The following is a 27319-nucleotide window of genomic DNA, read 5'->3' as shown; positions in this document are numbered from 1 at the left end:
AAATGAAAATCAATGAATGAAGATAAAATTAATGAGTAGGCCTAAATGGATAAATAAATGAAATGAAATAAAGCAATAAACTAAGATCGAAATAATCATATAGTAAGAGTGACAAATCAAAAAATTTATAAATTTCTTAATCTTAAAAAGTGTAAGCACGAGTATAAGCCGTATTTTTATCAAGTTGTATATTGCCATCATTTTGCTGCTTGATATCATGACTGGCCCCTCTGCTGAATATAGTCACATTTTTCACACATATATTGTGACATTATGAATTGGCTTGCAAATAACTAGACAATAGCTAGTGAAGGACATGAATAGAAATATCATGTTTCCAAGTGTGCTAAGAACACGAAACTCTACCTGGTTAAGTGGTAAGTAGAAGAAGAGGCTGTTAAATAGCCTATATTATAAACTCCAACAAATTTGTTGAATAATTTGGATGCTTTCTTTTATATATATATATATATATAAAACGATATGGCACAGGCATGAATACACTTTAAAAATTAGTGATAATCAATGCCAATTTGTAACCCAATTAACATTTCTTTTCTACTATAGACGCGCGACTTTCTGAAACTCCAGACAAAAAAAAGACGCGTTAGCTTTGAACTGGCGCATCTTGTAAGCGCATCGCACAGGTAAAGCAGGTGGTGCCGCCACCGGCGTACCTGACCCACTTTGGAACCGGTTTTATTGTTATTAAAAGGAATAATGTGGAAAGTTAAACCGAGTGACGCATGTGTTAAGTGTAAACTTTGTCAAGTAGTTGCATGGAGGCCATTGCTGGGAGGTGAGAGTTTTAATAGCTGTGCTCCCCTAAGCTAAGAGGGGAACGCAGTGAACGCGCACATGCCTTATGCGATTTGCCAGACGCACAATTTTAATTTCTCTTCATCTGTAGCGTCTCGTTTTCTGCTGGACATGTCACTAACCGATAATTAACAGTAATTGTGACGCCTAAAGTGGTGAGCTCTGATTTAATATGACATGTTAAGTCGCATGTTAGACTAGTGTTGTGATGAAGGAAGACTGAGCCCGTGAGCTGAACGCCTTATTAATGTTTCAGCTGACGCACTTCTGTGACATTTGTCACTTGTTTGAGTTTCTTTGCTTGTTTATTCTTTCATTTATTGATTTAGAGTTTGTCCAAACCTATTAACTGCGACATGTGGTCTAGTGCAACATCACCTGAACTTGGTTATTTATAATCTACACTGTATTTAAACTTTATATGCGTAGTGATAGAAGGAAAGTTGTATTGGCCCTTTTCTGATTTGAACCAATATCTCCTGTGTGTATTTTGTTACCATAAAAACAGGAAAAGATTTGTGGCAAATTTGTTTCAGTGACTGCCACAAATGTTTTTCATTTTTGAAAAAAGAAGGATGTAGATATGTGATATAGTTGTAGTTGTAGATGTGATATATATAGTGATATACAGTAGTTTATGACATGAATGAAGTATTAACAATTAAATAGGGACACGTAAAACCGACTATTACCAGTAAATGTACCCGAACCTTTTCCGGTAGTTCTCAGTTTGTAAATAATGCAGTGCACATGTACTTGAAGTCTGAAAACATATGCGGTAACAATTAAAAGTGGAATATTTAAATAAACTGGTATATATAGCCACCATGAAAATGGGATTGATTTTTCTTTTTTCAAAGACACATATCCTCATATACTGGTTGTGCTCATAATAGTTTATTCTTATTTTTTTTCTTCTGTAGTTTTTAAAATTATTTTAGTATGTAAAACCCACTTTTGCTCCTATAAAACAGATTGATTCTTGACAAAAGAAAAAAAATTGAAAGAATAAATCAGAAAGTTCTTAGCTTGCATACTCATTGCAAAAACAATTACGCCTTACTCATTTTTTTTAGGACTGACGTTTGTTGGGTCGTTTGTCACTGTTCTGTTTCAGTCCCAAATAGAACGTTTACATCAGCATATGAGAGAATAGCTTATATCCCTTTTTCAAGTTAGACAAATTAATGTGTGTTTTCTCCCTTCCAGAAATTTAAGATTTTCCAACAGTACAGGGTAGGATTAATTATAGGATTTGCTTTTGATTTAGACAGCTAGGCCTGAAGCTTGTTTCTTCCTTTTTTGGGGTAAAGACCTTATTTAACTAGTTATCATGAAATAAAAACAACATATATCAGTAAGTCAAAAAGTAAAGTGTACTGCTGGCTTCAGTTAGTCTAGATACTGCTCATTGCTCACAAAATTATAAGTGACATTTTTAAAACTTGTTGAGTATAAATATAATAAAAGAATGTTCCTTTAGTAACAATGATATGTGATTTATTTTCTAAGATGGGTTGGAGAAAAGGGCAAGGGGGGTACATAAGGTAAATGTATCAAAATAAGAATGAATAAATTAGATTGGAAATATATGTCTTCAAGAAACTTTAGTAGTAGAAATTGGCTTATATCACTTGAAATTAATGCATCTAAATGATCCAAAAATAAATATGCACTCATCTGGAAAACCCATTGTCTGGTTATGTCTGATGATTTATGTAAAACAAAGCTACCATCCTTACATGATATAAAAAACATTGCACCAGTATGATTGACGTGACATTTTCCAATGTGTCTCATTCTGTAGAGAAGTGATTCAGCCCCTGTTACTGCATGCTAATAAGCTGGGCTGGACTGATTAATGTGATATTGAGGAAAGTAAAGACACACCTGTACTAGTTTTACCTGTACTCTGCATAGACTGAGAAGCCATCTAAAATACACACTGAAATTTAGAAGGAATTGGAGCTTTTTTTTTTTATCCATTTACACTGAGGCATTTTATTCCGATTGTATATTGTTTATAACAGGATTACTCAGGAATAGAGAGAATATCAGCAGTCAAAAGACTTCTTTTGTGTTCTTCTGTGGAGGATTTTTTCTTGTGTCAACTAACAAAGGAGAAACAAAAAGAAATAGTTTCTAAATATACTTCAGGTTACATTCAGTGGTATCAGGTAGGAAAATTAAATATGCTTAATTGAAATTTTATATAAAGGTGTTCTTTTTTGAGAAAAAGTTTGTTAAACATCCCATTGTCAGTGTGTTTATCCTCACCATATAGGCCCTGTACTGTATATGGAAGTGTCTGAGAAAAAATGAGAAAACTGTAAAATGTTCTGGAATTGGTTATATATAAAAATGGTGAGTACACTTGTGTCTAGAAATGTTGCTTTAACTAGGATGCTGTAAAATAAGTGTAAATGTTATTTATATTTCTAGGTGACAGTCTTGAGGAATGGACTTGAGATTATTCTACCTAGGAGTGACATTATTATGGGTACACACAGGTAAGACATGAGATCCTTCTAATCATAAGTGACATAGGTCCTATAAATATGTTCATGGCATAGGGCAGTTTTCGTGTCCTGTCATGTAGACACTATCTGAATTTTACCTAAAGGTGACAGAATTTTAATAATTTCAAAATTGCTCATTTGTTTGGGAAAATTATTTTTATTCTAACAGTGTAATGTGAAAATGGAATCATGAGAAAAATGTGACCCAGTTGCAGTCAAATTTCTTCACTGGGTATCAGGTAGAATGGCTGTTATGTTAACTGACGTTATATGTCAGACTTATAAGAACAAAGTTTGTTACAAAGTATTAGTTATCTCTGCGTTTATGAAAACGAGAGGGTTGTGCAGATTAAGTGTCCTGCAAAACACTGCAGACACTTCCTAGGTTAATTTCTATACTTTTAAGTTATTGCCACAAGATTTTATCAAACAAGAAAATTTGAAAAGTTATACCCTATTTAATATTCTTTTGAATATTTCAGCTCAATGTCAGTCTAACAGAGCACCTAACTGGGTGGAAGACCTCAGTAATATCATCTCTATACAGGGGTTAAGGGAAGGGTTGCCAATAGGTAAATATGGCTTAGACAACTTTTCAAGTTTAAAGACTGAATTATTTCACTAAATAGATAAGTAGAGAGTATTTTTTACTGTATATTATAGACGAAGACCCTTATTAATTATTATTGTTCATTTATTTTTGCACATTTTCAGTTTTATATATTATAATATATATACACAGCACAAATATTATTTGATATGTATGAATGAAAAAAACATTTATATAAAAGTAAGTGTTCCTTACATTTGATTTTAAAAAAAGTTATAGTAATATGGCTGTTTGAACATCATTGCAGGCTCTATGATATTGTTTCATATTGCGTTGATACTGCTGTTGCAGACATTGTGATATTGTATCATATTGTGTTGATACTGCTGTTGCAGACATTGTGATATTGTATCATATTGTGTTGATACTGCTGTTGCAGACATTGTGATATTGTTTCATATTGTGTTGATACTGCTGTTGCAGACATTGTGATATTGTATCATATTGTATTGATACTGCTGTTGCAGATGTTGTGATAATTTATCACATTGTATTGTTCTTGCTATTGCAGGATCCGAGATAGGTACATTAATAGCAGAAGACCCTGAAAACGACCCTGTCTCGTACACGACCACTAGCGACACCTTTAACGTGGACAGGACGTCGGGACTGGTGACACTGGCCAAGAACCTGGATTATGAGGTGATTATGAAGAAGTTGATGGGACTAGACAGCAAAACTGGCAAATAAACAGACATCATATGGAAAAAGTCATTCTCATTGCTCTATTTTAACATTAACAGGCACATTCAAGTAAATGTTAAATACATATTTTTCAATTTGTCTATATTAGTTGTTTCACTGTCAAATGTTTGGATAAAATTGAATGATAAATATAAGATATAAGAATTATACCAACTCCTGCATCATATCAAACTTAATTTGTAAGGTTAGTGTACACATGTACATTTGATTAGTGTGTATAGTCAGTGTATAGATCTTATGTTGACAGTCAAAAGGAAAATAATGTCAAATATTTTAACCTCCTATGTTTATTTTCAGAGCACAGATCAAAATTTAAAAGTCCAGTTTGTGGCCTCAGATAACCTCAACAACAGGGTGGGTACATCTTCCCCAGGAGCCTCTTGCACACAGATACACCAGGAGCCTCTTGCACACACATGCTACAGTTCTCAGACTTTTTTCCATTGTTTTTATTTTAATTAACTTTTTACATATTGTTGCATACTTTAGCTGGAAACTGAAATCAAAAATACTGTAGGTATTACTCAGGTTACTGTGTTGACACAGATATGCAATTTATACTTTAGTCACAGAAACAAATTTATGTCGCTGTAAAGATATGTTTTTGTTCATATTTCAGAGTCCAGTGGATTTAAATGTGGCAATAATAGATGTGAATGATAATCCTCCAGTATTTCTCAACTCAGAAAACTACAACAGCAAAGTCAGAGAGGTAATATTGATGTCATTTTCCTATAGTTTCTCCCTCTTCAAGTCAGTGTTATTAGAATAATACATGCCTAAGCTTTGTCCATGTTCAAAGTTTATAACTATAGCATTTAATATATATATATTTATATATCTTTGTTAAAGGGACGAATTGTAAGATATAGAAAAAAGGGAAAAAAAGTAATTCTGGTTCTGCACTCCACCAGGGGGCAGCAGCCTGGGTGTGTCATTTGTAAATAACATGCACAGTTCCTAACCAAGGGCACAAAAATTACCAGATAATGCACTAGATAATGTTAATTGAAGTGTGCACCCTGAATATCACTGTGTGTATAAGTATATTGGAACTCCCATATAGCACAATTGTTATCTGTTAAAATGCAAGTATGTTTATGTCACCCAGGATGCAGCTGTAGGGGAAGTACTGACCAATGACCAAAACGCGGTCAGAATTCGGGACGTGGACACCCAGGAGAACGCCAAGGTGACCCTCAGGTGTTACTACCAGAGTCTGAGAGATGTACAGGTGAGTCTTCCTCCCCCCCCTCCCCCTGTCACCTCTCTCTCTCTCTCTCTCTCTCTCTCTCTCTCTCACTCTCTCTGTTAAATTGGTAAAAAAAAGACTGTTGAAAGATATGGAATTATTACATCACCTTTGTTTTAAAATTGTATGTAATAATGAGAATGAGACTAAACACTTAACATTCATATGTACATGTAACTTGTTGTTTTAGGCCTATGAAGCGTGCCAGATGTTCAATGTCACTGAAGTTAAGGTGGACACGGGGGTGTACCTGGCGAAGATAACTCTCAATAAACCCCTGGACTTTGAGACCAAGAGAAGTTATACCCTCACAATGCGTGCTACGGTAAATAAACAGTCAGTTATAACTGATAATTATTGGTATTTTAAAGAACCATGAAATGTGAGCCTCATTGTTGTTGGAATTGCTTCAAAATAGTGTGTCTAAGATACTCATGTACATGTCCCAGCAAGATGTACTTGTATATATTATTCACCACAAGATTAACACTTAATTTTTAGTCTTATGCACTAACTTAACTTGAAAAAAAGAAAAAAAAAGACAAACCCTCAATATTGTCTAGCATTCAAGAAGTATGTGCCTAAAAATACTCAGTCTTATATCAAGTTCCCTTTTAGTCTTGAGCTGTTATTTATTTGTTACTTTGTTTGTTTGTATAATCTATCATAGTGCTAGTATCTTTGATTGCATAACAGAGCTGAAGAAATCACTTCGTTACTCCGGTTTCCATTTCTTATATTTCACATTGTTGCTTAAATCGCTATGCACAGTATATATTGTGATTCTCTGGTAATAAAATGATATCATTATGATTAGGATGGCGTACATGAAGATTACAAGAATTTTGTCATTGAAGTTGAAGATGTCCAAGATTCATTGCCTAGATTCTTCAACACCCCTATTACCTTCAATGTGACAGAGAATGCCCCAGCTGTAAGTAGATCATTTGAAACAAATATGTTAGATATCATATAATTTATTGAAATAATTCACTCAAACATTTTGAAGTATTTTTATACGTCTTATCATCTGAATGCAAATGAAAAAAAATATGTTCAAACTATATCGCCATATCAACATAGCATAGTGCTTGAGGGTGTGGTTTTTCCAGAACATGTTATTTGACCTGAAAAATATTGTGATTGCATGGCACAATTATTTAACAAAAGGCCCTGACATAAAAGCAGACTATTTACTGCCATTTAATAAGATAGATTGCTAAAATCTGAAGCTAAGAGTGGTGACATTGTACCCTGAGAATAGGAAGTAGTTATAACTAACATCTCTTATTATCTTCTTTAAAATAGGAAGGCCAGCTTGGACTTTTTTATATAAGGATGAAGTGCCTGGATGTCTATTTGATGTGAATTCTGTATTTTTACAGGGGACCAGTATTTATACTTTATATGCTGAAGATCAGGATTTGGGCAACCCTAACCCACTTAACATCAAACTCATATCAGGTAAGTATATAGTATAGTGACAGGGGCAGATCCAGAGATATTTTCTGACAGTTTTCCAAATGATCTTTTTTGATGCATCTTCCATATTTGACCCTTCTCCAACAGAAATTAATTAGATACCTGTCAACTTAAACTTGTAAAATTCTGATGGTTTTCTGAAAGACCCAGAAGTCAGCCTCCGCCCATGGTAAACCTTTGGACTAGTCTGTGGCATTCTAAACAAGGAATTCAGCTGTTACAATTGCTTTCATAACTGGGTTATAATAGATCATGAATTAAATCCCAGTGTGTTTGTGTGGGTGCATGTATGTATGTGTGTGTGTGTATGCATGTGTGTGAGGACTGTGTGAGTGTGCGCATGTATACAAAGTCAAAAATCAGTTAACGCACTACTGTTTGTAAAGAAGCTGACCAGATAGTCCAATGGATGTGCCTGTCATTCCAGATCCGCTGGGTTTCTTTACTCTGCAGCAAGGTACACCAGAGGGCAGCAGGTACTCCGCGGTGGTCAAGTCTTCAGGCAGGATAGACCGCGAGAAGTTAGGGACATCAAGTAACTACGTGATTCTTGCTCAGGTAGGCTCCATACAACTCTTCATTTCCATCACTTATATAACAAAATCATACTAAAATCTTTTTTTTTTTTTTTTTTTTTTTTTTTTTTTTTTTTGAGAAATGGTTTTAAGGTAAATACTATATCATGAAATATGCAATGTTCTTTATAGTTATGAATTTATAAAAGATGCAGAGAATGTAAATGTAGTTGGCAACTTAAATTTATCTAGTGGTCAGAGAGATAGTGTTTCTTAAGTCTTGACAACCACTATTAATATGCTATTACTAATGACAGTTTATCCTGGCAGGCTGTGGAGATGGAGAATGGAGTAGAGATATCCACCCATGTCAATACTACAATCATGGTGCAGGTAGTGGATCTGAATGACAACAGGCCACAGTTTGACTATGAGGTCTATGTGGTCAATGTGACGGAGGGCTTGAGGCTGAATACTCCACTGCCCAATCTGGACATCAGAGTGACCGATGCTGACCAGGTGGGTGGCCTTGCCTTGTATGAAACTGAAGTCTGAAGTGGTATTAACTGTATGATTCCTATTGAAAAGGCAATGCATCTGGCCATAGTTCTATACGGTTGCCATTTAACTAAATTAAGGAAAGTTTTGAGTCACTTTGTATATATATATATATATAACAGAGCTTATAATGTAATATATATTTTTGCCTGTTTGTGCAACAGTTACAATGTGTTTCTAATGGAAATGCATCTGTGTAGTCTGTTGATTATCATATAACGTAACTATGCATTGTTGAAATGTCACACAATTTTCTTGTCTGTTAATGCTCTCTATGTCTTCCCAGGGTTCCAATGCCAGATTTAACCTCAGCATCCTGCAGGACCCGTACGGCACGTTTTCACTATCACCTGTGGAGACCCAGCAACGCGAGGCCAGACCAACGCTTATTGTGGCCAATGAGGATAATATGGACTATGATAGCGAGACAAGGGGATTCCGCAATCAGCAGATTGTGGTGAGTTTTTTAGGAAATCGCTAGTAATAGCATAGGAATATGGTGTAAAAGAGGTGAATTGTACATTTTGACCTACAAGCATGAAACCTGGTACAGTTGTAGTAAATTCTGCAAATTTTGGGGTAAAGGGACATGTCTGAAATTTCCAATGTGGCTGGCAATTTTTATATGTCCACTGAAAAAATTCTTAAGGTAAAACTTCCAGCATACAATTTTCAATGGCTTTTTGAATAAAAGGAAGTAGTCATCAAGAAGGTTTTCTCTGTTGGGGGCTCACCTTTTACATTTATTATTTGAGGCTTTTTTAGTTTTTAGTTACTTACGTATCACTAAAACTTAGCCATCTATGTGCAGACACAGTTAAGGATTTTTGCATGATGCTATTACATGTTCATTTATCTCTATTCCAGTATTATACCTCTACTTTGCATTTCAATTTTAAGTTCTTAATTTGGGTTGGCCCTGCTCTATCTCATGGATATCCTTTTGCTCGACATGATAAAGCAAGTGTGGAATGTAATATTTCATACCTTTCTTGCCGTCAGAAGATTGATTTTCTTTCCAGTTGAAGGCCCAGGGTTTTGACGGCAGTTTTGACACAGCCACTGTGTTAGTAAACCTAATAGACATCAATGACAACTCGCCCACCTTCTCCAGTCCTATCTATGACCTGAAGCTGAGGGAGGACCAGCCTCTTAATGTGCCACTAGATGTCACTATAAAGGTGAGTTCCTGTCCAGTGCTGACACTGCTGCTAATTTCAAGCTTTTAGTACTTTTAAATTCTATTTTGTTTTTTTTTAATCCATTTTGGATTTGCTTTCTATTGAGTTTTTTATGCTTGGTATTAATTTCTAAAAAATTGTATTTTCAGTGATACCTAATTCTAGTTTAAAAAAAATAATAATCCACCTGTATTTAGATATTGTGATTTATAGCTTAAAGTTCCTCAAGTTGTGTCTTAATTAACAAGTTTGATATCTACATTTCTATTTTTCAGGCTTCTGATAAAGATTCTGGAATATTTGGCCAAGTGAGATACAACATATCTGGAGATGGACAGGAGAAGTAAGTGATGTTTTTCTCTCAGTCTTATGCTATAGACCTAGTGTGATTAGGAGGGGTATACAGAGAAAAGTGATTTAAAGTATTCATATTTTAAGATTGATATTTTGGCTTTGCACTTTTTTCAGTCGACTGTACAGATTATTAAAATAATGAAATACACATGATTCTCATTTTACTTGCCTTTTGGCAGCAGGCTTCATTTTCAATCTACAGTGCAGATAATTTATTAAAAGAATGAAATATAAAGGATTTTTTTTTTTTTTGCTAATAGTTATTTTTTGTCTCCTAGGTTCTACATCAACCCCAGTTCAGGCACCCTGTCCCTAGTGTCTCCTCTCTCCATTGATTCTGGGGTCAGGGCCTATCACATCCAGGTGACAGCTACAGACGGGGGCGGAGAATTTGACCGTGTCCCCCTCTATGTCACTGTATTGGACAACAATGACAATGCGCCTGTGTTTGACACCAGGACATACAGGACCTCTGTGATGGAAGATGACACCTCTCTGGACCCTCCTATCACTGTCAAGGTAAGATAAAATAATGAATCTTTTTTTCTTGTTGACAGCTCTCACTGGCATGTTAAGTCTGCTGTATGCTACATGAAGGCATAATCATTTTATGACTAGCTTTTTTGGGGGTTTTCTGAGGTGGAAATAACTAAAGTAATTGTCCAAACCAGTACTGATGGTGAAAAACTTGATATCTTATAATCATTTGAAGAATTTTTTATTGTTGAATGTGTCACATGTGAAAAAATATTTGAACTGATGAATTCTAGGAAAAAGAAACATATTGATAATATTAAAAAAAACAAATTGCCTGCTTATAAGTCTTTTATGTATTTACAAATGAAAAATGAGGATAAGAATGTTTTATTCACCTCTTGTTTCTCTCTCCAGGCTGAGGACACTGACGCTGGTAGTGACATAGGTTACAACATCACCCAGGGAAACACGGCAGATGCTGCCTTCCAGTTAGACCCTGTCTCTGGGGTGCTGACACTGACCCGAGGACTGAGAATGACAGACACACCTGGAGGAACAGGACTGTAAGCAGAGGGTTCTTCTTCCACGTTTTCTTCACCATAGCTGCAACTTTCTAACAAGCTTGCTGGTTTCACTGTTTTCTTGTGTTTTTTTTAGATGTTTTAAGTAAGAAAAAAATCCATGCAACTGAAAGTTTAGTAAGAGAGAATTTGAACTTCAAATGTTGAGCAATTCATGTAAGTGGGATGTGGAGGGGTGAGCCATTGTGCTGCTTCAGTCACAACTAATGCAGGATTTTATTTTCTGTTTGAATGTCCAGATTCTGCTACATGTATCTACATTATTATTTATGTCATATTTTCCAGCTTTCGGTTAACAGTCCAGGCCACAGAGCTCAGCAGTCAGCCTCAGGTAGCACTGGCAACAGTGGAAGTCACCATCATAGTAAGTGAGGGGGGCAAATATTCTGGGATTCTGTCTTCCATGTCATTCTCAAATCTACAAGACTACTTTTCTGTAATACGTTTGTAATCAGTATAGTGAATTCCATTGGTGAAGTTAGTATAACTTGATATTTTGGCCCAGTTATCATATATGGATTAATTTGTGATGTTAAGTTTATTATCAGACCAAACTCTGGTTTAAAGAATCATTTTCAAATTTGATTTCAGGATAAAAATGATTTCCCTCCTGTGTTCTCCCCCACAGATTACACTGGGAATGTCACTGAAATCACTGCTCCACGTAAGTTATGATATGATTAATTTATTGTAGGCATAAGTAGGGGCAGATTCAGAGATATTTTCTGACAGTCATCCAAATTATCTTTGTTGATCCATCCTCCATTTTTGACCGTCTTCCAACAGAAAAATTAAATACCCGCCCATGTAAACTTGAAAATCTGATTGTCTTCTCGAAGACTCAGAAAAGGGTCTCGCTCTGCTGCTGATAAGTATCTTAATATGGTCCTAGAAATGTCTGTGGTAAGCAGTGAGGGAGCTTTAAGAACTTGGTAACTGAACAGAGCATTAGTGAACAATCTAGTAGAAATCCTATATAAAAGAGGGAAACTAGTTTTGTTTTTTTGTGAATCAACAGAGGAGTTTTTACTTCTAAGTATGACTATTCTGTTATATGATCCCTATAATAATTCTCCCCCCTCTGTCTTCCAGTCACCCCAGTTGTCAGGCTGCTGGCATCAGACCAGGATGAGGGACAAAATGGCAACATCACCTACCGCATTTTCACTGGCCACAAAGACAACTTTGCTATTGACTCCAGGTCTGGTGTCCTCTCCGTGGCCCCCAAGGCGGACTTGGACAGGGATGTGTACGGGGATAAATACAGTATTATTGTAAGTATAAGTCTTGCCATTGGTTAAAATGCCTTCAGATCAGCTGTTATGTGGTTCTCATGTATTTGGGCCAATTGGGAAATTTGAGACCAGTCCGTAGTTACTTGGAATAATGTGTGACCTTTACCTTGACCTTAATTTGACCTTCAGGTGTTGGCAGTAGATGCAGGTCTACAACGGAAGACTGGAACTGCTACTGTCCAGATCTATGTGGCAGATGCTAACAACAGAAACCCTTACTTTGAGAGAGAGACGCACCTTGGTCGAGTCAAGGAAAGTAAGTGACTTTCATACTACAAAGCACATCAGGCCTACATGTTGCCAGCAACTTCAAAGGGGGTTGTGGCTTTTTCTGCAAAATTTTGACATTTTTACACCTGTAATTGACAGTAATTGAGAAATAAATCAAATAAATCAAAGATCAATTTTTGATTAAGAGTAGACCTTTTTTGACCAAAAGGGTGGACCTTTTTTGACCAAAAGGGTGCAGTTCTAGACCCCCCCACACTCACACACACACACACACACACACACACACACACACACACACCTTCATTCCTTCATGCATTTGATTTAATTTACATAAATTATGCTGTTTCCAGATGCAGCCATTGGCACCAGTGTCCTTCAGGTGACAGCCCAGGACGAGGACAGTTCTGCAGACCTCCGCTACACCATCCTTCAGGACACTTACACTGCCAAGGACAGGAATGGACGGGAACTGACCGCGTCAAACTTCAGGGTCAGTACTGGACTTAGATAGCAAGGGAGAGCATGGTTATAAAAACAAAGAATAAGACTTGAAGTATACAGCATTGTATTTTGATAAATTCCTAGGTTTCTAAAATACTGAAAGAGGCGTCTTTCAACTTGATGGTAAAGTATTGTGTTGTTTAGGTTGATAAGGAATCAACTTTTTAGAAAGATTAACTAAATCTTTTAGGAATCAAATTTTGAAAATACCACTAAAAAAACTTTTAGGGGTCAAATTTTGTGAAGAGGTATTTAAATTTTAGGAGTCTGAAGTTTGAAAAGAAGTCCTAAAACCTGCCTTATCAATCAGTTCCACTATGATATATTGGTCTATTGTAGCAGTGAGTTTATTCTGTGTCTTCAGAACTATTTCTCCATAGACAGCCGAGATGGCACTGTAAGGACAGCAGTGAATAGATACAGCCAGGAGGAGGTGGCTGAGATCACCTTTATGGTGGAGGTGCAGGATTACAATGCTGAAAAACCAGCAGATCAAAGGGCCAATAGTAAGTCAGGGGCCTAGTTCATGATGCCAAGTCTTAACTTCATAGGTGTTTCTACTCAAGTTCTTTAAGATGGGACATAGGTTTCCATAGGTTTGATGGATTTTGGATTATGGTTAATTCCATGTGATAAGTGATATGTCTGTCATTATTGATGCTGATGAATTTCAACTGACATCAAATAATAGCATTCAGTCTTAACAGACCCAAAGATTGAAGAGAAATAAATATAAAATAAATCTAATTAAACTGATATTTAATTTTCAAAGTGTTTTGTTCTTGGATTTCAAAACATAATTAACCCTAGTGAATGTACTGATGAATTGGTATTTCTTTCATTTGTCTTCAGCGACAGTGTTCCTGATCATCCAGCAGACCCAGGGGGGGAACCCCACATTTGACGCCCCCTGGAGTGAGGTCAACCCCAAGCTGTACTTCTCTCTGAGTGAGTCCAGCACTGGGGTGGGGGCAGAGGTAACCACCCTGGGGGCCACTGACCCCAGTGACGGCAGCAGGATTACAAACTTTGAGAAGGTCCCCAGTTCTGATCCCTTGGATTATTTTGTTGTGGACAGGACTTCAGGTGGGTGTTGGATTATTTTGTTGTGGACAGGACTTCAGGTGGGTGTTGGATTATTTTGTTGTGGACAGGACTTCAGGTGGGTGTTGGATTATTTTGTTGTGGACAGGACTTCAGGTGGGTGTTGGATTATTTTGTTGTGGACAGGACTTCAGGTGGGTGTTGGATTATTTTCTTGTGGACAGGACTTCAGGTGGGTGTTGGATTATTTTCTTGTGGACAGGACTTCAGGTGGGTGTTGGGATTATTTTCTTGTGGACAGGACTTCAGGTGGGTGTTGGATTATTTTCTTGTGGACAGGACTTCAGTTGGGTGTTGGATTATTTTCTTGTGGACAGGACTTCTGGTGGGTGTTGGATTATTTTCTTGTGGACAGGACTTCAGGTGGGTGTTGGATTATTTTCTTGTGGACAGGACTTCAGGTGGGTGTTGGATTATTTTCTTGTGGACAGGGCTTCAGGTGGGTGTTAGATTAGTTCATTTTTCTTCTGTAAATATTGTTGCAGTTTGTAAATAGTCATGTGTCTGTTTATTTGCCAGTTTTGCTGTCTAGTTTTCAGTCCTTTAATTGTAGGTAGGGTAACACTGAAGAAAAACCTTGACTATGACGCCATGGTGCGTAAAGAGGTGAATGTTCTGGTCAGGGCCATAGGGAAAAACATCACCCAGTTTTCCACAGCAGAACTCATTTTAAGAGTGACCGATGCCAACGACAACAACCCAGTGTTTCTGGAAAGAGTAAGTCACTCATGTTATTGCCAGTGTTCTTGACAATTTTAAATATAATGACATCAAGTTTCTTTTTAGAGCTGTGCTGATGTGAGGGTTATTTCAGTAGAAGTTTTTGTGTGAGTTAATTGGATGGATAATATTGTTTGAAATAACAGTAAAAATATATGGAGTATGTTGTCAGTGAAGTCTGCAATTAAAGTCTGCAATTTTTGAATTGGTAGACATTATAAAATGAAAAGTTGGATGTTTCATTTTGTTGCCAGACCTTTTTTTCACAGCTTGCTCACATTTCTTTCTGTGTATTATTGTTATTGATTGAAGATGAAGAGAAGTTACCCCTATCCCCCATATATTTCTAGGGCTACAGTTTCAGCATCTCAGAGAACCCTAACAGCGTGTTCATAGGCAGAGTCCAGGCCAGTGATAAAGATGACGGGGACTTTGGCAGAGTGTTCTACAGTATATCAGGGCAGGGTGCTGACAACTTTTACATCAACCCTCAAACTGTGAGTGTTTGACTTCTATTTAGTATTGAGATGTACATGTAATGCCAGGCTCTCAATTACAATATATATTCAAATCCAATTAGAAAAAAATACAACTTGAAAATGGATAGTCAATTTCTTTCTTTAGCATAGACTTTAAGGAATAATACCTGAAGGCCATGTTTTAAACATATGTTAATATAGATCCTCAACATTTTAATGAATTGCCAAAATTATCTTTCAGGGTGAAATTCGGTTGGCAGATGGCGCCACGTTAGACAGGGAAACAACACAGGAATACACCTTGATTGTGTCTGCTGCAGATAACGCTAATGGCAGCAGTACCTCCAGGAATGATGAAGTCTCGGTAATTACTATTTCTTGTTTTCTGTTTTAAAAAAACTACTGGTAGCCGCATGGTTCATGTCATGCACTTGGGTTATATTTCTAAACGTGACTCTTTACAAATTCAGAAAGTTATTTTCTCTAAGAAGCTCAAGTGTGATTATCATTTCATATTTACTTTAGGCACAAAGGTGAAAAATTATCTTTGATGTTAATCTTGATTTTTCAATCACCTTGAAATTGCAAATTAAAGGTGAACTGAAAGTGAAAACAATATGCATGCTGTGATGCGATATTTTACTTTTCAGTTAAAAATAAAAGTGATTGATTACAATGACCATGCCCCAGAATTTGAGAGGTCAGTTTACCAGTTCTTCAAATACGACAACTTGGAGGCGCAAAGATCCATTGGCGTGGTGTCTGCCAAGGATAACGATGAGGGGAACAACGGTCAAATCATCTACACAATCAACAGTGGGAATGAAAATGGTGAGTTTGGTTGTTTGAAAATGAAATCAAACTTAAAATCATTTATTAGTTCCTACCTATAAATCAATCAATAGTTTGAGGTTAAATAAATGATTTTGTGCTCAATGAATTTTTTTTGTGTGTGTGATTGTTCCTTTGTTCAACTTTCATGCATTCATTTATTAATTTCTACGTTGAGTCATCCCAATGTTGTTTTGACCAATAAATCTAAGCATGATTGAACTCAGTATGTCACTGTGTTTTATCCACAGGTATGTTCCAGCTGGACCCCCAGACGGGTCTCCTGACATCCGGTACACCCCTGACTGGGAGGGCCAGGGATCAACCCTATATCCTTCAGGTTAAGGCAGAGGACAGGGGGTCACCCATCCCCCTGTCCAACTACGCCACCATCCAGGTGACCATTAGGCCATCTCTGGCTGCAGACAGCAAGCCACGCTTTGAGGTGCCAGAAAGAGATGGAGTACAGTTCAACATTACTGAGGTAAGGAGACGGGATAGAGTTCAATATTCCTGAAATATGGAGATGGGATGGAGTTCAATATTACTGAGGTTTGGAGATGGGATACACTTCAATATAAGTGAGGTAGGGAGACGGGATAGAGTTCAACATTACTGAGGTAGGGAGATGGGATAGAGTTCAATATTACTGAGGTAGGGAGATGGGATACAGTTCAATATTACTGAGGTTTGGAGATGGGATACGCTTCAATATTACTGAGGTTTGGAGATGGGATACAGTTCAACATTACTGAGGTAGGGAGATGGGATACAGTTCAATATTACTGAGGTAGGGAGATGGGATGCAGTTCAACATTACTGAGGAAGGGAGATGGGATGCAGTTCAATATTACTGAGGTAGGGAGATGGGATGGAGTTCAACATTACTGAGGTAGGGAGATGGGATGCAGTTCAATATTACTGAGGTAGGGAGATGGGATGCAGTTCAACATTACTGAGGAAGGGAGATGGGATACAGTTCAACATTACTGAGGAAGGGAGATGGGATACAGTTCAACATTACTGAGGAAGGGAGATGGGATACAGTTCAACATTACTGAGGAAGGGAGATGGGATACAGTTCAACATTACTGAGGAAGGGAGATGGGATACAGTTCAACATTATTGAGGTAGGGAGATGGGATACAGCTCAATATTACTGAGGAAGGGAGGCGAGATAAAGTTCAATATTACTGAAGTAGGGAGATGGGATACAGTTCAACATTACTGAGGAAGGGAGATGGGATACAGTTCAACATTACTGAGGAAGGGAGATGGGATACAGTTCAACATTACTGAGGAAGGGAGATGGGATACAGTTCAACATTACTGAGGAAGGGAGATGGGATACAGTTCAACATTATTGAGGTAGGGAGATGGGATACAGTTCAACATTACTGAGGAAGGGAGGTGGGATACAGTTCAACATTACTGAGGAAGGGAGATGGGATACAGTTCAACATTATTGAGGTAGGGAGATGGGATACAGTTCAACATTACTGAGGAAGGGAGGTGAGATAGAGTTAACAATAGATAACAGATAATGGATTCAGTGTTTTATTTCAGAACACCGCCTCCAACACATTTGTCACACAGGTGATTGCGTCAGACCCAGACAGTGGGGAGGCAGGTGTGATCACGTACCAGTTCCTCAGTGGTGACACCCACCCTGACCATCAGTACTTTAGAATAGGCCCCGCTAGTGGACGTATAGTGACCACTGATAAAGTGCTGGATAGGGAAACCAAAGAGGTCTATGAGGTAAGTAGTTTATATGTGCTTATGCCAGACCCGTAGACAGGTGTTTCAAAAGGGGTGGTTTCTTTTTCTGATAAAGTTGGGTTTTTCCCATGAAACCCTCGTGTACCTAGACAAAACTTTATCCAGAATGTACCTTTTTCCAACAAAAAAGGCAGTTCATTTGAACCCCCCCCCCCCCCGACTATGGACCATAATTAAGTACCATCATGATAACTATCGTTTTACAATTAGTGTTCAAATGTTTGCTGAATGTTCAGTAGTATTTAAAATTTAATGCGAAGGATAAGAATATTATGTTTGTGGATTTTATTTATAAAAGGTATTTTGGAATTTTTTTATATTTATATGACTCTAGCCAATTTATATGTTAATTTCGATTATGGTAAATTAAATCAGTAACATATCTAAAGAATTTCCTATATTTGTTGAATCAAGCAATGAGTTCAGTTACATAAGTGTACATGTGCTTGTTTTGCAGCTGATTGTTATAGCTCGAGATAATGGCGTCCCACCCCAGGAAGCCCATCGCCGTCTGTTGGTACGCCTGCGAGATCTAGATGACAACCAGCCAACATTCAGAGATTGCAGGGATGTGAGTGATTTTCAAATTTTTGAGATACACTTAGGCCATGGTACTGGTTTGGTACAGTAGATATCCAAATGTTTTCAAAGGACATAAAATATATTTAAATGTGCATTTATATCAGATTAGACAAAGTTTCTGGACATCTAAATTTATTTTACGAAAATGAATTTGAGTCACATTGTCATTTTGAATGTCACATGATAAGTTTGTTTTTTCTTCTCAATTATGTAAAAGCTAAATTTGTTTTGACTTAAATCTTTAGCTGCGAGATCCAGTCACCGTAAGCGTAATGGAGAACCAGCCTCCAGAGACGGAGGTCGCCATAGTTGAAGGCTGCGATGCTGATCTCAGTCCCAATAATGTCATGGCATACAGGATTACTTGTAAGTGAAGTTCTGTTATATCTTCAGAGATGAGGCAGAATATTTTAGTCAAAGGGTTATGATTTTAAGGATAAAAGCTACAATCAGTGATCTGTTTTCCATAAAATGCAATGTTTTTTTTCTTAAATGAATTTTTGTTATTTTTACTCTTTTTGTGTAGATATTCCTATCGTAAAATATTTTTTGCTGTATATATAGACATGTATTATGAGGAATTTTTATTATTCAGGTGGGGACTCTGAAGTCTTCTCTCTGGACCCCAACTCTGGCAGGCTTGCAACAAAGAGAATTTTAGATCGTGAATTGCAAGCCAGCTATGAGCTGTGCATACAAGTCTTGGATCCTTCCCGAGACACACCTGTGGCTACTAGTGGATCTGCTGTTATCCGGTACATCATTAATGTTCTGGATGAGGATGACGAGCCACCGAGGTTTGATAGAGGGACTGGGAAGATTGTCACCACAAGTAAGTGATACTTTTGGTGCTTTAAAGATTTAGTATCATTTGTGCATTCTCTAACTGTTTGGTCCAGTACTTCCAGTACTAGTATTTCTGCAAACATTGTTTTCTTATTAAATGTCAGTTACAGTCAGTGGTAAAAGTTATGTAACCAACATCTCCATTTCTATACTGGTTAGATTAATACTTGGTATCAGTGAACATTTGAATATTTTGCTACCGGCAGCTATCTCTATCAAAGTGTACTGCTCCTGACTTAATAGACATAATACTTCAAAAATGAAATGTGCTTTTAATTCAGAACATTGTCAGGACAGTATTACATGTACATGTATGATTTGTATTATGAACACATACAATTAACACATAAAGAACATCAGGCCTGTGCTTATTGTAGTAATTACCAATGTAAAAACTATTTCTGTTTCAGCCGTCTTGGATACTGCGCTATACCACAGTGAGGTCACCAAGGTGTATGCCCATGACCCAGATTTAGTTGGTAAAGACAAGATACTATACAGCATCACAGATATTAATTATGTGAGGAACAAGTACCCACCCAACCGCGATGTCCGATCAGCTTTCATCATTGATAAGAACACGGGGATGATCAGAACTAACTTTTCTCAGTTCACCGATTTCATCAATGGCTTCTTCAACATTTCTGTACAGGTCAGAGACGCCAAGAACAGGAGAGACACTGCCCAAGTTTTGGTATGTTATTCTTCATGTTTTATAGATGGCTTTTAATTAGGAGACAGTGCAAATACAGATATTATATTGATCTATTATTAAATTATTATTGCCAATATTACCTTGGTCCTTCAATAGCCCCATTTGAAATCAACTGAAATCAACTGAAATGTTCAACTCGTTATCTGTTTGTTTTCAGGTTTATGTTATCAAGGACTACGAGAAGCTGAAGTTTGTGTTTGATGAAGATCCCAATAAAGTCAAAGACAAACTGGATGATTTCCTCAAGTATGTCCACTAATTTATACTAGCGCTCTTCAGAAAACTCGAAAAACAATCAAAACGGTGCATTCTATATTGAATGACGTAGTTATGCAAGCAGGAACTTTTGACATATAATTTTTAACATAATAGCAGCCATGACTGTATGTATGTGAAATTCACAACATTGATAGTTTGATAATGAAGCAAAGTTTTTTCCAGAGAACTTGTCCCAATCGTTGGGTTTGAGGTGAAACCAGATGACATTTCCCACCATGTTGATGAAAATGGCAACATTAATGCCAACAAGTAAGTGCTGCCACCTGTTGTAATGAAGATGTAGGGATGTATACAAGTACATATAACTTAAAAATACTACTTGTTTGATCATGTGTTATGGGTCTTTATTGACCTGCAGTGAGCCGCTCCCATCCATAAGTCAGCCTCGATTTTGACATCCAACAGCTGTAATTTTGTCATTGTGTAAGTGGCAAAATGAGGCAAACACATGATATGAGTCCATATCTAATGATTAACATAGACAAATAGCTTCAGAAGAACAGACAGTGACATACAGTGTGGAAATATACCAAGCTCTTATTAAACAAACAAATTAAATTATTTTCATTGAATGATAAAAACATTCTGAATTGTATATGACCTTTAATAGCATTAGCAGCATGAACTACTCATAGTAGATATGTTTTTTTATCAAAATTAAGTCAATTTTATGAACTACAGTATATAATAGCTATAACAGCAACATGAAAAAGTTAATGTCGACTGATATTTTTCTTTTCCAGAACTGATGTATGTTTTCATGCCGTGAAAGGGTCTGAGGTCAAACCTAAACATCAGACCAGAAAGGAACTACAAAATAGTCAAAACTACGAGCTGCAGAGGTTATATGCCCTGAATGGGGTCTCGGGGGTTGAGGTAAGGGGGGGAAGGGGAAGGGGGAGGGGGAGGTTTCAGACTGCTTATCCAGAAAATCACAGTCACTTTAATTATTATTGATGTTTTAGATAACACAAGTACATCAATTATATTAGAAGTTTACTCTGATAACTGTTCCAGAATAGGAATGCTTTTTAAACTGCACAATATATGTTATTTATTCAGTCATGGAGTTTGATGCTCCATCAGTAAGTGAGGAAAATAAACAACACAAGATATCATAATGACTATTTTTATAAAGGTATTAATGGATTCTTATAATTTCAAGCTGATTACAAAAAATATGAGACCATGTATTTCTTCAGAACAGAGATTTCATTGCCACTTTTGTGTTTTTCAATTCCAGAACTGTGTCAACCCCACGGCCCTAGCCCAGACCACAAATTTTGGGGGTTACAGCTGGCTCTGGTGGCTGCTAGTGGCCCTGGCTGCCCTCCTAATACTACTGGCCATCATAGGTATCATCCTTCTCTGCTGCTGTTGGAACAGGTGAGATGTTTTCTTTATTGTCAGCTGGGAACATTCAGAATGAGTCATGTTCATCTACATGTAGCTAATGTGGTATACCTTTTGCGTTTGTTGTGATTGGCCTCACTTACTGAGCCTGATGCACTATTTGAGCCCAATATTCTGCATGAAAGAGTCCCAGTGCAGTTAGTGCACATTAGCATAGGTTGATATAACTCATTCTGTATGCTCCTAGCTAAGGTACAGGTGTTGAGAGTTAGTGAAGGTATCTCCAGTCAAAGTGTGTGTATTCTGCATTGTTTTTGTTTACTGGAATTATGCCTGGTCATCATTAGCTGCATTGGAAGTACCCTGTCTTCTGTGATAAAAATTAAAAGGACATCTCCTCTTTACATGCACAGTGTAATGTTAAACTGTGCTTTCAGAACTAATGCCTAAATGTAGCCATTTTTTTCTTTGACTAGAGGGTGTTATATTTTTTAATATAAGCACTAAAATGTCATAAAACTAAACATCAAATCTTTCCTCTTTCAGCTATCAGAAAGCTGCAGGTGCTCCATGTAAGTAATAAAACCAGTTGATGTAACCTAAAGATAATTAGTTTTTAGATAAAACAATGTTGTGATTGTTGCTTTAAAAACTTTTTATTTAAATGAAAGTAGCAGAACTAATTTTATTTTGTGTTTGAAATGAAATATTGTGCTGTGCTTCAAATATTTTAATTGCCTTTCCTCATATTTCAGACATTCCAGAGGCCACGTAAGTAGTACATATTTTTTTTTTCATCATTAAGTTCACATGGTAAATTATAATCCAGTGTTTGGTTAATCTGTTGATGGCAATGAATTCCACAACCAAATATAACATGAAGCTTAAAAATGTACTCTACCAATACACAGACTCGGATGTCTATACTGCCAGTGAAAATTACAGATAGTTATAAAACAAAGCTGTGGAAGAAGGGACATATGTTACTGCTATATAAGCTCACTTCGTTATATAGGCTCAGATGGAGGCATTTCCCAGGCAAATTACTGTGCATTACTTTTTACTTTCATTGATATTTGTAATTGGCACTATTTCTTGTATCTTAAACCCCCCCATTGACAACTTGCACCCCCATCACCCCCAGACCCCTACCACCTTACACCCACAGCCATTCTACACCCCTTGTTAACCCAAACTGTACCACCCTATACCTGTCACTACCCTCCTCCCCCCTTGCCCCAAAACTCCCCTTCAAACTACTCAACCTTGTCTCAACAATACATATTCAGATTTATTTATTTAATTTCCTGCTTATCCTGAGAGTTAAACATATGCTTGTCTATGCTTTTCCAGAAATCCTGTTCTTTACAGGCAAGTATCCCATGTGTGCCACTTTTGTGTTTTATCTGTTATTTTTTATTGCATTAGTGATATGCGTGCCACTTTTGTGTTTTATCTGTTATTTTTTATTGCATTAGTGATATGTGTGCCACTTTTGTGTTTTATCTGTTATTTTTTATTGCATTAGTGATATGTGTGCCACTTTTGTGTTTTATCTGTTATTTTTATTGCATCAGTGATTGCAAGCACAGCTTTGATTGTGTTGTGTTTAGGTTTGTTCACAATAAATTTATTTACCTAGCTACTGAGCAGTACTGTGCACTTACTCCACGGGAACTCTCGCTGAATGCAGTCAGATTAACAGACTGGCACACCTACTGTTTTCAGTGACTTGTACCAGTAAAATGACCAATTTTCTCTGTACTCTATCCAATGTCAGGAGGTGTTTTAATCTGTTAATCTGATTGCATTCAGCAAGAGTCCCCATGGAGTTAGTGCGGAGTAGCTAGGTTAATAAATTCATAGTGAACAGGTCCTGTGTCCCCACACTACCCACTGTGTGTATTCAAGTATAACCTAGATGGATGCACACCTTTAGATTTATGTCCTGTTATTTTGTTTACTTTGCATGTATATGTAGAATACTTTAGAGACATGCACTGTGACACTGTTTGATGGATACTAACATATTTCATGAGCACATTTTAGTTTTGATTGCTTTTGATGTTCTTCTACCTATTTGTTCAATAAGTCCATCTGAGCTATGTTATTCCTAAGCCTTGCCAAAGCTTCATAAAGTGACTTGTTTTTATATGCAAATCATGTATGTGTAATGAAGATAAATGACAGTGTTTAATTTAGAATATTTGTCACCGTGCTGAATCATATAGCACTTGTAAAGAGACCCAAATGACAGCTCTGCAGCAAGGCTGTTAAACCACAGCCAAATACCCTTAAGTCTCTGTAGTAACACTGGAAGGAAACTCTTTGCAAATCACTGCCCTTAAATTAGAATAACATGTTCAACTGATATATTGATCGATGCATTCATTGACATATCAGTTAATATTAATTCCTTCATATTAATTAATATCTTTGTAATTTTTTTAGATTTGAAAGGTATATTGTGTTGGATTATGCAGGCATGAAAATTGGAACATTTATTCCAAAAATTGATGAAAGAATGTTAGAAGTCACAAAAAATGAAGTCAATATAAATTTAAAAGATGTGCAACTTTTGTAATTAATAATAATTTTTTTTTTTTTTCTAGCCGAGAGATGGAATGGCAGGAAGGTACTATGAGCTATACTGACCCTGGCCCCGGGGGGTACGGCAACTACACCTACCAAGTCCAGTTCTAGGACACGGACATCTCCATAATACCTTTCTTTAACTTTAAACTCACTAATTGGTGCTATGAACAGAAGAGACACAGTCTTCCTGCAGTGCAATGTGACAAGTGAATGAGGTACAGTGGAGTTGTGAATACTTTGGGAGTGATAGACCACATATGAGATTTATTTTTGTTTTACTCATGACTGTTGCAGGTTTTGACATAAAGATTTCACGATAAAATAGGCAATTGTATATATTACACTTGTTGATAGTGCACTTTTCCACCACTAGTGAAATCAAATATATATTTTTCAACTTCTAGATTATTCATAAATTTTCAGCTCCTACATATGCTGTATAAATTCTTTATCAAAAGCTGCTCTTAGTTAAACAACTGAATTTATTTGACAGAAGTGTCATTTAAAGAACAATTATGTGCCATATGTTATCTTATTAATTATTTTTCATATCTCACTTTCTTTGTGATCACTGATAATAATATTAGTACCTCGTCATCTTATCAGTTGTCTGTTAATCTCTATTGGATATGTGACAACAGTACAATTCCCATTGTTTTTGTAATTTTGAAGTGTTGAAAAACACTCTTAATTTTCAGATATCCCTTAATTGTAGGCAAAAAATGACAATAGAACAATGTAAAACTTATTATAATTTATTGTTAAAACAATGTGTAATCGTTGCTCATTTATAACACCTCAAGAGATCATATGATGTATAAGTGCTGACAAGTATGCTAGCACATGAATGTTGCATGTTATAAATATGGTTTGGATTGTCAGTAATTTATTTATTTGTATATTCATGTATTTATTTACATTTGAAATCGGATCGTTAGTGTACTTATCATGATGAAACTGGAGGGAGGACAGACTTTGACAACTTTTGCAATTATCCACATTTGAATTAACATATCTAATATTTAATCAGAGCACAATACGTATATATACTTGTAGTACTAATTAAAGAAGGAAATTAAAAGTATCTCTTATTTTAACCATTCCAAAATTTGTGATGAAAAAGGTGAAGTTTTTTAATTTACTCTATTATATATATATTAATACAAAAGTTGGTGTTGCAGTGTTGCATACTCATAGTAGATATCTGTGTTTTTTATCAAAATTAAGTCAGTTTTATGATTCATTGCTGTTACTTAATGTCCTTAAGGTATTTGAATTGCATTAGTTATAAAAATGTATGAAAGTGGAACAAAAGAAATGGAGACCTAAGGATTATGGTGTGGTACCTATTGCACTGGGTAAAAAAACCTGTGTCCATGCCCCTCCCTGCCCATGCCAGGGTAAGCCCCATTTTTTAAGATCTGGACTTCTTTACATGTCTTTCTTTTTATATACATCTTGGCATAATTTTTTGTTTTGTTTATTATTGAGGAAAGAGACAATTTTTTCAAGTATTACTTATAATTGTGCTTAATGTAATATTTTAGGCTACTTAGCATAATTTATAACATTTTGTATGCTTTTGTATTTTATGTCTTTAAAATGTGTAAAAGCTTTAAAATAAACCATGTTGCAAACAAGCAAAATTGTTTTTTTTTTTGTGTGTGTGTGTGTGTGTGTGTGTGTTACTCTGTTCAATGGAAACAAGCTATAATATATTTCAATATTTTCTCAAAACCTTATAGATGCCTTTTTGCAATTTATTTTTATAAACTTATTTCTTCACATGCAGTAGGTTACCAACAGAAAGGAAGTAAAATGCTTGAAAAAAGAGTAGTTGATCAGCATGTTATCATCAACAGATAAACATTTGTAAACCACTCAAAACCACTCTTTCAGATGTTCAGAGTATGCCACCCTGTTGATAAGGACACAAGTATGTTCGTGAGTGAGCAGCATAAAAATCAAGTGTAAGCATTTTAACTTCCAACACTTTTTTGATAGAGAAGATATCAAAAACCAACCAAGTATTCTTACGTTATTTTTGTGATCGGTTGATAAGACATCGAAACGGCAAAGGGCGTTTATATCGGTCACAGATTTTCAAGAAATTAATTAAAAAATTAATTTAAAAAATGCATTGGGATTTTTGCTGTTTTATAACAGGTTACTTTCTTTTGGCTTTGGAGTCGCTTCGTTTCTACCGTTGTGTTAATTTATTATTAGCACAACTAATTTTCTTTATGATTGTTTTAAAGCTAGGGATATGAAAATTGCATCCATGCTGAATAAAACCTAGATTAACTGACGATGCAGTTTTCATATCCCCCTAAATAATAGTTAGTTTAATATAAGGTTTAGTGTAGCCTATTCTAGTTGAATCAGTTTCTTTTTTCTTTTTTTTTTTTTTTTTTTTTTTTTTAATTATCCCTATATTGATCTTTATTATCCCTATATTGATCTTTATTGAGTAGTACATGTACTTTCCCTGCTTTAGTCTAGACATTATATAATGTATATCAAACTGTATATGGTAATCACTATGCGGATTACTTCTTGTATTTGTATTTGATCATGCCCGGATGTAGGGCGATTGTCAATAAACTTCTGATTCTGATATTTATGGATGCTAATCCGTTGTTTTACAGAGGCGGATTTAGAGGGAAGGGGGTCAGGGGGTCCTGCCCCCCCCCCCCCTTCGATTTCTGGTCCCCTCTTGAAATTAAAATTTTGACTAGCTGAATCATAGTTTTAAAACTTACCAAATGGCACCGTTTGTCCTCTAAAATACCAATTTTTGGGGCCTTTCAGCGGGGGCAGCGGAGAGGGGGGGGGGGGGGTCGGCTTCGCATCCGCGGACCCCCCTTCCCCCCATCACATCATCCTGGATTCGCCCCTATTTTAATAACCCAATCTTATATTCGGGGTTATAATATCCAGTTGTCAGAATTTT

General features: G+C 36.4%; 1 protein-coding gene across 4 annotated transcripts; it reads left to right on the top strand.

The window, feature by feature from the left end:
• Window positions 1-647: 647 nt before the first annotated feature.
• Window positions 648-25808, top strand: LOC106160081 (cadherin-87A-like). Of its 4 annotated transcripts, none has more exons than XM_087003827.1 (42): window positions 648-799; window positions 3262-3329; window positions 3821-3910; window positions 4460-4590; window positions 4951-5007; window positions 5273-5365; window positions 5765-5887; window positions 6096-6230; window positions 6723-6839; window positions 7291-7369; window positions 7815-7945; window positions 8233-8421; window positions 8747-8917; window positions 9483-9641; window positions 9917-9984; window positions 10274-10514; window positions 10887-11035; window positions 11339-11417; window positions 11645-11717; window positions 12146-12327; window positions 12478-12604; window positions 12930-13069; window positions 13445-13586; window positions 13933-14166; window positions 14738-14901; window positions 15255-15401; window positions 15625-15747; window positions 16034-16214; window positions 16466-16698; window positions 17781-17975; window positions 18454-18567; window positions 18824-18944; window positions 19174-19410; window positions 19835-20118; window positions 20297-20385; window positions 20581-20667; window positions 21162-21294; window positions 21662-21804; window positions 22318-22343; window positions 22527-22542; window positions 23125-23142; window positions 24384-25808. In XM_087003827.1, the coding sequence occupies exons 2-42, from the start codon at window positions 3278-3280 to the stop codon at window positions 24472-24474; spliced, it is 5364 nt and encodes a 1787-aa protein (XP_086859953.1). In that variant the 5' UTR covers window positions 648-799; window positions 3262-3277; the 3' UTR covers window positions 24475-25808. The 4 variants fall into 4 exon arrangements, with proteins under 4 accessions (XP_086859953.1, XP_086859956.1, XP_086859954.1 ...); XM_087003828.1 differs by lacking the exon at window positions 648-799 and adding an exon at window positions 806-974; XM_087003829.1 differs by lacking the exon at window positions 648-799 and adding an exon at window positions 2657-2996.
• Window positions 25809-27319: the final 1511 nt, after the last annotated feature.

This window comes from Lingula anatina, chromosome 2, assembly GCF_051362555.1.
Source record: "Lingula anatina isolate TDL-2025a chromosome 2, LinAna3.0, whole genome shotgun sequence".
Taxonomy (NCBI): Eukaryota; Metazoa; Brachiopoda; class Lingulata; order Lingulida; family Lingulidae; genus Lingula; species Lingula anatina.
The sequence above is the reverse complement of the archived record's forward strand: the minus strand, read 5'-3'. Positions and strand labels throughout refer to the sequence as shown.

Bases quoted from the DNA above. Each gene is read 5' to 3' on its own strand.
- LOC106160081 (XM_087003827.1), top strand. From the start codon at position 3,278: ATGGACTTGAGATTATTCTACCTAGGAGTGACATTATTATGGGTACAC. The intron at 3,330-3,820 runs GTAAGACATGAG...TGAATATTTCAG, and splicing joins ATTATTATGGGTACACACAG to CTCAATGTCAGTCTAACAGA. The intron at 17,976-18,453 runs GTAAGTAGTTTA...CTTGTTTTGCAG, and splicing joins AAACCAAAGAGGTCTATGAG to CTGATTGTTATAGCTCGAGA.